At 40.2% G+C, this 10980-nt stretch overlaps 1 protein-coding gene across 3 annotated transcripts in view; it reads right to left on the bottom strand.

Annotated features, from left to right (window-relative positions):
• strbp (spermatid perinuclear RNA binding protein) overlaps positions 1-10980 on the bottom strand; it is a 75409-nt gene that overhangs the window by 10281 nt on the left and 54148 nt on the right. For all 3 annotated transcript variants that reach the window (XM_034896452.1, XM_034896451.1, XM_034896453.1), the window contains 8 exons: positions 8578-8836; positions 5739-5851; positions 4671-4766; positions 4432-4543; positions 3700-3797; positions 2051-2156; positions 1146-1229; positions 308-516 (listed from right to left, as the gene is read on the bottom strand). In XM_034896452.1, the coding sequence (XP_034752343.1) occupies positions 308-516; positions 1146-1229; positions 2051-2156; positions 3700-3797; positions 4432-4543; positions 4671-4766; positions 5739-5851; positions 8578-8836 (1077 nt within the window). The remainder of the gene's footprint in view (positions 1-307; positions 517-1145; positions 1230-2050; positions 2157-3699; positions 3798-4431; positions 4544-4670; positions 4767-5738; positions 5852-8577; positions 8837-10980) is intronic.

Here is a 10980-nt window from a genome sequence, read left to right as displayed (position 1 = left end):
ACACACACACACACACACACACACACACACACACACACACACACACACACACCGATAGGCATATGATTTATAGATACCCACAGGTTTAGATACACACACAGGTTTGGCTGGAGCAGGGGCTTAGAAAATTCTTTAGGTGGCCAAAAAAGAAATCATTTGTTTTTTATTAGTGGGCCTTTTTTATATAATTTCTCTGTTCAGTATGTACAGTATGTCCAAGTAAGCACAAACATATATCAAAGAGAATGTTCTTCTCCTGTCAGTTGCAAATAATACACATACATACTTCACTTCTTTTCCTCCTTACCTTGACGGCAACGTGGAGCTTGGCGGTCTTCTTGGAGGATCCAGATGCTTCGTAAATAGTTCCATCCAGATCCACAGACATGGTGAAGACCGGAGCGTGAACCGGGCCCGACTGGGACAGCAGGCGATACTGCAGCCCCGGCCGGATCTGGTTCAACCGCATCAGGGCGTTCATTGGCTGGTTGGAGTCTATGGCTTTACTGTCTAGGACTAATGCAAAAAAATGGAGGGGGCATGGTTACTGTAGAAAGTAGAGCATATTAGGATTATTTAATAAGGTTTTTTCAGTGATAGCGTAAGTAATAAATCACATTTTCTAAAGGTTTTCTGCACACTAGCTGTTTGTTTTCATGATGAATAAATGTGCCTCTCTATTTTCTTTCTCTTTCAATCACTTTCCCCCTGTTTGCCAATATCTAAAAAATGTGTCTATCTGTCTCCATTAGTCAGGGTTAATCTTCACCTTGTAGGAAAAAAAAGTTGGGGATGGTTGGGTGGCCTACTAAAACGTGAGCAATCAATACTATTGATCTGCCTCCAAGGGATGGAAGGAAGGTGGAAGGGAGAGAAGCATAGGGGAAAAAATAGAGACAGGGGAGAGAAGCAAGGCTTGTCTTTAGACAGACACACATGATTGCTTCTATCTCTAAGCATTGCTGCTATTTTCTGAGTGGTTTGAATAAAACAAAACCCCAGTGCTGTAAGATGGTATGTATTTTTATGCCTTGCTTAAGGCAAGCATTTCTTTTCTTACCATTTTTTAATTTTATTGAGGTTAATTATCAGGAACAATCAGGTAATTACACTGTGACTGTTCTTTCTTTCCTTTCTTCTCGTACCTTTCCTCAGATTCCTCTTCATCTTCTTGATGACATCCTTGTCATCAATTGCTCCATCCTCATATGGCCTCTTTAGACCTAAGCCTGGAAAGAAACAATAGGGAAAGACGCAGAGCAAAACATAGAGAAAGCTACTAATCAATCAGTGACTACAAGAGATGTTTATATGAACACATACAAAACTGCTTGTGTGTGACAGAGAAGAAAGGGCAATAGTGCGGAAAACAAGCAATATGTGAGAAGAGGTACTAAGATGGATAGACTCACAGACAAGATAAACAGAACAGACAGGCTGACCATTAACAGTCAAACAATGAGGAAGACACATAAGCTTCTTTCCTACATGCACCTTAATCTGTAAATGCTCTGGCAATATTCCATGTCAGTGTCACGAGGCACCAAAGGATTCAAGTTAATTATCCATGAAAGCCGCTTTGAAAATTTACCAAATTTCTATTTTCCGAACATTCAACAAAAGCAGAAACAATCCTGCACAACCCAAACACAGGTTTATATCATTTCACAGTGTTTTTTTGCTGTGACACTGAAAATAAACTACAGTGGATAAAGCCGGAAAAAATAAAAAAAATCACATTTCTATGGTGCTTCAGATGTCAGCAATATTGACAGTGCTGTTGTGTAGAAAAAACAACGAATGCAACCAGAAAGGTCATGTCATGTGTGAAAAGATCTGATGGTAAGTCCGACCTATGTTCAAAAGCCCTCTGCCTGAACCCAGGAATGATGTAGGTTTTATGTGAGACTGACAGACTGACGAACAAGACAGATTAACACACATAGTGTAGACAGATAATCAGGCACATACAAGGACAGAAAGACAGACATGTAGAGGATATATTGGACAGAAGACACACAGGTTGAGTTAGACAGGCAGGTAGACGCACCTTCTTTATCAGACCACGGGTATTTATGCGATGGTTTATTTGAGGGAAGAGGCTCCATCTCCAACACCTTGTAAGTTTGTCCAAATGCCATGAGTCTGAGAGCATGCTGTTGAAGGCAACACACAGTGAAAGAAAGAAAAGCATATAAGATACATTTAAACTATTAACAGTACTGACATTAACGGAGTCAAATTATTATTCCCATAATGCAACTACATAATTTGTTTCTTAGACCTTCCCTGCGTCCTAAATACAGATTTTGATTTTAAACAGCAGACTTCCGGTTTGAAAGAAAAATTGAAATGCCCCTTTAAATCTAATGTTAAATATGTACGTATAATGTTTATTTTTACAGCAGTCTTACTGCGACATATTCTCCTTCATGAAGAGAATGATTAATCAATAATGTGCATTTTGTGCTGAAATTCTGTTGTAGTGTTTACATTAAATATTAAGTGAAGCTGCTGTGCTAATGTAGGACAAACCAGTAGGTGGTAAATTATGGTTGTAAAACTGAGAGACAAGACATTTAGGTTTCAGGCTGTTACGAGTACAGTAGCTTCACAAATATTAGGAGGCCAATTCCAAACATAGAAGGACATGGGCAAAGGTGTACATATGTAAATGAACACTAAATCTCAGCCAGATCTGCATTAACGAATGTCTACACATGGCTAAAAAAACTTCTAAAAAAAAACTTAATTTATCTCAATTCAATTCAGTTTATTTATAAAAGAGGATAATAAAATGATATAATTTAAAAAAAAATGATATAATTAAAAAAACGCATGCTTTCAACACACATCCTAAAGTTTATTCACAAAGATAACTCGAGTATACAAGCTCTTACATTTTTGCCCTCAAAATCAATGTCTAATATCAATACCATTGGCAGACATACTGAACAGTGTGTCTATGTGTTAATTTATCATTCTGTATCTACTGGACACATTCTCAATTTACACAAACATTTTGTAAGATAAGCAGAAATGGTCACAGTCGCCCTGCTAATACCAATCCATTAGGGAGGTAGAGTGCTTTAGATATTCATGAGGCTCTGCGTAGCTCATTGACAGAACAGCTCCCTCTCTTCTATCTGCTCTTGTATCTGCTCCAATACAATTATGCCCATTGACATTCCAGCCTCGTTCAAGCTGCCTTCAAAGGAAATGGACGGCAGGATTCACTAAGCCATGCAACTCAGAGGCTGCCCTGCTTAGTCGAGTGTGTGTGTGAAGAAGGACATGACAGCATGCACGGCCACAGTGCATGCACACCAATACGTACTCGAGGTGTCAGAGATGGATTTGTGGCTTGCAATGGCTATAGTTTCCCACACCAATTATTAAAATGCAGTACCACACAGGTAGCGCGTGCTTGCTCGCACAAGTGTTTGTGTGTGTGTGTGTGTGTGTGGTTGTCTGTCTGTGTGTGTGTGTGTGTGTGTGTGTGTGTGCGTGCGTGTGTGTGCATGCAGATTGTCTGGTTGGGGTGGTAATGGGGTCTTTCTGTGTGGTAATAGGCGTGTTGATTACTGACTCCCAAACACATAGAGCTCAGGGCAAGTGCAGCTGGCTGATAACAACGGTGTCTTTAAGCTGACACTTGTGTGTGTGTGTGTGTGTGTGTGTGTGTGTGTTGGTGTGTACCTGTGCACGGTAGGTAATGGCCTCAGCCTGCTGGTCGGTCATGTTGGTTAGCGTGTTTGTTGGCTCTTTCTCACATGGGTCGTGTAAACCAGGACCACCTGGGGGAAGCGACAGAACATGACACACAAAGTCAGTGTTCGTCACTTTATGTACGGACACTGCAGCAACATTTAACTAGGATTCACTGTTATGAGGTAAGCAACAATGGAAATCCTGTTTAATAAAATAAAAGGAACAGGATAATTGACTGGTCTAACTGGCTGGGAGATATTCAAACCAGTCACTTGTTTACAAAGGTAAACCTTCTCTATACTCTAATTGTGCCAAATGTGTAGTATATTTGAATCGCTGTAGGCAAGTAAATATTCTCTTGCCAGGGTGGCACATTTTTTACCTGTAACATCATGACACGGCTAATTTTGGATTTTAAATATTAAAAGATAAAATGTTCTCAGTACCTTCTAAAGTAGGACCATAATAAGCCCTAGTCTAGAAGATCATAACTGGATTTTGCATCCATATATATATATATATATATATATATATATATATATATAAATAAAAGAAACTCAGCTTTCACATACTTTTGAATAATTGGATTTCAGCTGCTCTTAATTAAGATACTCTGGTAATAATGACATTGCCCAGACAGCGGTGTACACACACACGCTCCTTTGTTAATTTCTCAAATAATTCCAGCCGTATATTCATGCATACACCATGGCTCCATACCTGGTAGGAGTATGCCTGAGGCCAGACACTCCATGACCCGACGCAGAGCTTCTCCCGCCCCAAGAGGTCTGTTACAGGTGGCAATTGCCTTCTCGCAGATAAGCTCTAAGGGCTGTAGGAACACAAACACAAACACACACACACACACACACAGAAGGAAAAGTGCTCAAAAATGGATAAAAGTTCAAAGGGGCTGAACACTTCCTTTTAATTTAAGGTAATTACAGCAAAAGACTCACCCATCCCTTGAGAGGTTCCCAGACAGGGTGTCTATTGCACATGTCTCTAAGTATCCTGAGAATGATAACGCAGGACTTGAGCCCGTTCACTCGAGCCTGAGGGAAATCGAGGGATGGAGAGCGAGGTGAAGAAGGAGAGGTGAAAGAATGCAAAATGATTGAAAATGAAATGAAAATTAAACAGAGAGAGGGAGGAAGGGAACAAATGGAGGGCAGTGTGAAAACACACAGATACATACAGATAAACAGGCTGCTTTACACAACAAAGCAACTTAATGAAGTAACTGGATCTGCCTAAAACCCAACAGAGAATAAATATCTTGACTTTATGACACTAAACATTTTTAATTAGTTTACTAAACATGTTTGCTTATCTTTACTGCTTTAGTGCTCTTAAGAGGGAAAAAAAAAATCACTTTTTTGTTTTGTTCATGTCTTCAGGAAATACCTGCATTCTGAACTTGTAAAATGTTGTCAGTAAGGATTGGAAAGTGAGTTGGGAGACAGATGGGGAAAGGATGTGGGAGAGGAATCAAAGGGTAGCATTGACATACTGTACAGAGCAGGCAGGTTCACATAATAGCCAAAAAGAAAAAAAGTATCAACCATTGCTTTTGTAGCCTTACAATTCTTCTTACATTTATCCTTTTTCCAGTATATATACGTATAACATCGTATATGATGAAAATACACATTTTGGGAACATTTTTAGAAATTGAGAAAGTAATTATTCATTAAGTGATGTGTAATATTTAGCAATTTTTGTTCATGATTTGTAAAACAACATCATGCAAACTGAACTGATAAGCGAGCATAAAAACATATGTTTATCAGCCATACTGCCTTTGACTATAAGATCATTTGTAATCATTCCAACATAATTTAATATGTACGTATGTCAGTAAAGTAAAGTCTTTTACTTCTATCGACTTTAGATTGGTCTAATCTAAGTGGGTACTGTATATTGAGCACCACAGCTTTAGCTGACAGTGAGTGAATGGCCTCTGGGTGAATTGTCAGGCTACAATAAGCATCAGGCAGGAAGACAGGAAGTGAGTGGGTGCCGACCTGGAACCACTTGGCGTGTCGCAGCGCTGCCAGGGCCAACAGACATCTGTGTCTATCCAGCACCTCCCCCTCTTCCTCCTCAGCCTCCACTCTCTGCGCAGCAGCACCCAACACTGCCACAAAACAATAACAACCCAATATAGAGAATGTAAAACACACACACATCATGTCTGAGTGTGTGGGTTTTAATTGTGTGTGTGTGAATGTGTGCAGACACACTTGAAATTGTGTGTAAATACACACATATATACACACACATGCATGGATATTTTGGTACATAAAAGGTGCTTTTCATGCCATAAAGTTGTTCCTCTCCTTGTAGAAAGCGCTGACTCTCTACAGGTCATAGATCTGTGATAAATGCTCAGAAAAACGTCCTCACAGTCTTACGTGTGTCAACTGCATCACATGTTGACATCACTAGCGCATATTACGGCAGGACGCCATTTTTTGTTTTCTGTTATTTTGAAAATGTAAATGATGGAAATAAAATCTAACTTTTTGTGACATATTATACAAATGTCTAATCTGTCATTTGATGCCTTTTGGAGATTTTTACACCTTTTGTTGGCTTCCTAATGCACATTAATATACATTTTTACCAAGGGTACCCAAACTTTCGAGCCCCACTGTATACTGTGTGTGTTGAAAATTACACAAACTATATAACAATGATTTAGTATGTTTAAAAGTTTACATCCATCCAGTCACTGACAAAACAGTGAAAGGGAGAGCAACCGGGGTTACAAGGGAAGAGACAACTTTGTGGGATGGCGAGCCCCCCCCCCCCACAGACATACACCTAACAAATACCTAAGGAGTGTTTGATTTAATGTATGGGCATTGTTGGGGCACATCCCTTCATATTGCTGTGCCCAGCAAGGTAAATCAATCTCTCCTTTATGTATTTGAGGATTTATTTATTTTGATCCAGTCTGCACCAGGCAGGAGTCAAAATAGGAGTTAATTTTTCTTCAGAATTACTTAAATGCACTTGATTTCACAGGCTCATAGAGAAATGGTGCAGAGAAAGCAATTCAACTCCCTGTCTGGGCAAACACAGAATCAAGCGATCCTAAAGTAGAACTAAAAAGAAAAATGTCTGACCCAGTTTGACCCAGTCTCACAGACACAACACAGGAGGGATTGAGGCAGGGTTCAGTCAGAGCAACGTGGTTGGTAAAAGAGAAGCATTACGCTTTTTATATGTAAACGTTTGATTCAAGCCGCCCAAGCACACCACAATGGTTTAGTTACTGAGCTCTCTCTAATTCGGCTACTTTAGATTCAGCAAAAAAATCTATGATGTACAAGGATCGTTGAATCAAACACAGCTGTGTATGCATGAGTGCAGTTACATGGGGTAACTAAAGAGGGTTTATGTGTAGGAAACCTACTGGAAGTGACATAAAATAGTCCTTCCGGCCTCTATGAAAACAGACTACTGTAGGTAAATATTTTCCTCATCCCTCTCCCGTAAAAAGAAAATCCTTTCCCAGAAAAGGAATTAAGTTGAAAATGTCATATGTGTCCAATGTGTAGCACCATCTATCTCACATTATCCCTGAACTGATCTGGCCATTATTGCAGCGTAGCTCCTCTTGTCTAATGTATGGAGTGATGTGTTTATTTGTGTATCTGTGTGATGTATAATGGTGTATCTCAAGGTCTGTCAAAGTGAATCATTATCGTCTTTCTCCTCTCACTTGCTTGTCCTCACGCTGCCCTCTCAAATGCTCCGCTGGCCGCTCCCTCACTCAGTGCCCTTATTTTTATCATTATCTCCTTCTGTGTTACTCCCCCTCAGTCTGATTTAAAAAATTCCCTTTGCTACCATGTCTCCTCTAATATACTGTCACAGCACCCTCCCTTCCTCCCTCCCTCTGTGACAACACAAAGCAGCGAGCTGTATCGGAGCTCAAGGAGCACGCAGGCATAACTTCAATCAGATGTTTAATAAAATATATACTTTACATAGACTTGTGAAATGTATGAATTCAAACCCAGTAACCCCATTTCACATGATGACTGAGTGAAGTAGCAGATAAAATGACCAAGAACTATTTCAAATCAATGTATCAATTGCATAAGATCACATCGGAAGGCATTATAAAGCTTACTAAAAATATTCCGGTGGATAGCTTTTACTTTTATAAAATGTGTGCACCATGCTTGAACTTGTCTGTCTTTCATAGATTTTTTTACAGACTCTCTAATACGTTAAAAATACATTTCTGGCCGTATACTGTCTGATGGCATATGAGCAATTACACATCCAGTGTCACAGGTATTTGTACAAAATACATACTACTGTGTGTGTGTGTGTGTGTGTGTGTGTGTGTGTGTGTGTGTGTGTGTGTGTCTGTATGACTTCCCCTCTTCTTTCGGGTGTGCGGGAGAGAAAAACACGAGCGGTCTTCTCCACCTTTCCGTGGCACATGGAGTGATGTACGGCTAACCTTCGTGCTATCTCTCATCTCTTTCTGAGACCGAAGTGTCTGGTTGGATGGGAGCCGAAAGATGGATGGGCAGCTTGCTACTGCTCGGTTATTGATTTTGCTGGCCTGCTGGCCTTGCTTCCCTGTCCCACCTTCCACAACCAATTATAATCAGTTTCTGCTACCCATTAAAAGGTGTGTGTGTGGGTTGTGGGGGGGGTGAGGGGGTGGGTATGTATCCTGTAGCTGTCTTGTCTTGTCTCAGCATTAGTTAGGTGAGGTCATACCTCTTGTTTAAGGGAAATTAAAACAGTTCTAAAACATACATATACAATATTAAAATGAAACTGTGTGTTGGAGTGTGGAGTGAGAGGGAAAAACTATAACTTGTGCGTTCCTACCTTGCCCATTCTTCTTCCCCTGCTCCTGCTTTTCCTCCTCCACTTCCTCCTCCACTTCCTCCCCCTCCTCCTCCTCGTGCCGTCCTTCCTCCCCATTCTCCAACTCCTCTTCCTCCTCCTCCTCTTCCTCCTCATCTTCCCTCATGTCCGGCGAGGTTAGAGTAATCGTCAGTGTGAGTTTGGGCTCTGTTGTAGTTCGTACCAAGATGGCTGCCTCGGGCAAGGAGCTTGTAACCTCATATTTCTCTTCTCTCAGCTTCTGTCATTTGTTAAACAAACATAACTGGATGGTCAGAAGCCATTGTCACAGCATGACCCAAATCAATCTAAGCTTGCTGCTGCAACAACATCACCAGGTAGGAAAGGGGAAATATCAAATGAATAACATAAATGAGAATTTGTTTCAAGAGAAACTGATTAGCCCTGAAGATACCTGATCTCTTGACAGTTCCAAGTGGGGCTATTTTGGTCCCTACATGCGACTGATATCCTGAACTAAAGCAGCATTTTGAAATACGAGAAGAATTTTTAACGTGCTTGTTGACACATCCTAATTGACAAAAACACAGACTTTTGGTGGTGGCACATGTGCCAACATAAAATAATTACAGTAATGGGATAACAACCAGGCCAAAGTTCCTGCAACAACAAGAAAACATTTTGCAACAACAACCTTAAGTACACACACATTAGCCCCACTTGCAAAAACAGGTACACAGACTCACAAATATATAGCCATAACCAACTATAAGTATTACATAAACATTTGTGCATGTAAGGTTTGCATGTAGTTGTTTCTACTACTACACAGTATAGTGACTGGTCCTCACAAGGTTAATCATGTTTGGATTCTTTAAACATACTTTATTAATCCCGCAAGGGAGATTACAATATGTGGCATTAACGGTTAGGGTTAGAGTACGGTGGATTTACTTGATGTACAGTGCTGGGATAAAGCCTGACATCCGGCGTGTGACGCTTGTGTTGTAACGATTAATATTAAAATCTGTAATATCTTATATATGTCTGTGGTCTCCCACATTTTTTAAATCAGTTAAGATTTGAAAATCCTTTCCTGTGCACCAGGCATAAGCTTCCAGGGCATTAATGTAAGTCAATGCAATGTCCTCCTAAGTGACAAAAACAAGTGTGAGTGTGTGTGTGTGTGTGTGTGTGTGTGTGTTTCTAACACTGCTTAAGTGAGCAGTGAGTCACAGAGGGCCCATCTACATCCAATTTGGCTCTGATGAGAAAATCTGAATCTCTGGTCACTGGGCCGAGACATGAGATTACCTTCCTACCCACACACACAGAAAATACACACATACTTCCTGTCGTTCTCTCACTGACATCACTTAACTGCAAAAGAGAACGAGCAGAGAAGAGGCAAAGGGGCAGAATTTATTCATTGAGTAATTTCTGCACTAGCCAGCCAGGGGGGTGAGATTTTAGTCTCGCTTTGCCAGACCCTCCTCCAAAGTGCTGAAGGAGGGCCTGGCAAATCCCCACATAACATTTGGGGATGGGTGGAAAATTTGCTCTGGTTTAATGGCATTTCTTTAAACAAATCAGAATCTAATCTCCACACAGAGCCGCTGTAAAATAGTTGTGCAGATAGATTGGACAGATAGTCTAGCTCGCTGTCTTAATTTACCATGCAGTGATCTGAGGAGTAGTCAAAAACAGTCCTCATAAATCCACCAAATTTAAAAATGTGCAGAAAGTAGTGGAAAATACATGCATCCGGCAGAATTCCCTGCAGCACTGGAGCAATCCCGGAAGTGGAATGCAAAGGATATAGACTAGGAATTGTTTTAACACGTAAAACCTTTAGCGAATGCACAACTTCACCTGGCTGCCAGAATATATATTAAACAAATTGCTTGAGGGATTTACACAGGGAATTTGAATCCTTAGGAGCTACAAAAGGCCAGAAAACGTGGAATACTAATTAATTCCTAGATTATTTTAACATTACAAGCAAACAAATTCAATCACTGCATGCAAAAAAAGATGAAAAATATGTCCTGCCTATTTGTGCCTGCATTTTTGTTGCAAACTGTATCCTATAGGGATCCGTGTGTTCAGTTTGTCTTTGCCATGACTCGTTAATGAGGAAACATGACACTGAGCTCATGACAAAAGCATTAATCACACATGACTCATACATACTAAAACACTTCTCAACTTCTCACTTGACAACCTTGCTGTCTCTTCCCTACTTATGCCAACACTCTCTTTACACATACACATAAACCTAGCATCTAGGTAACAAACTTCGTAAAAGCTTATTGAAATAACTTAATTCTTGACATTGGAGAGGATTGCGCAATAAAAATAGAACTTTTTTGTATTACATTTGGCAGATTAAGACTGAAGGTTGGATGCAAGGTTGGCAATATA

This window comes from Etheostoma cragini, chromosome 16 (genome assembly GCF_013103735.1).
Source record: "Etheostoma cragini isolate CJK2018 chromosome 16, CSU_Ecrag_1.0, whole genome shotgun sequence".
Taxonomy (NCBI): Eukaryota; Metazoa; Chordata; class Actinopteri; order Perciformes; family Percidae; genus Etheostoma; species Etheostoma cragini.
This window is presented reverse-complemented; position numbering and strand designations above follow the sequence as displayed.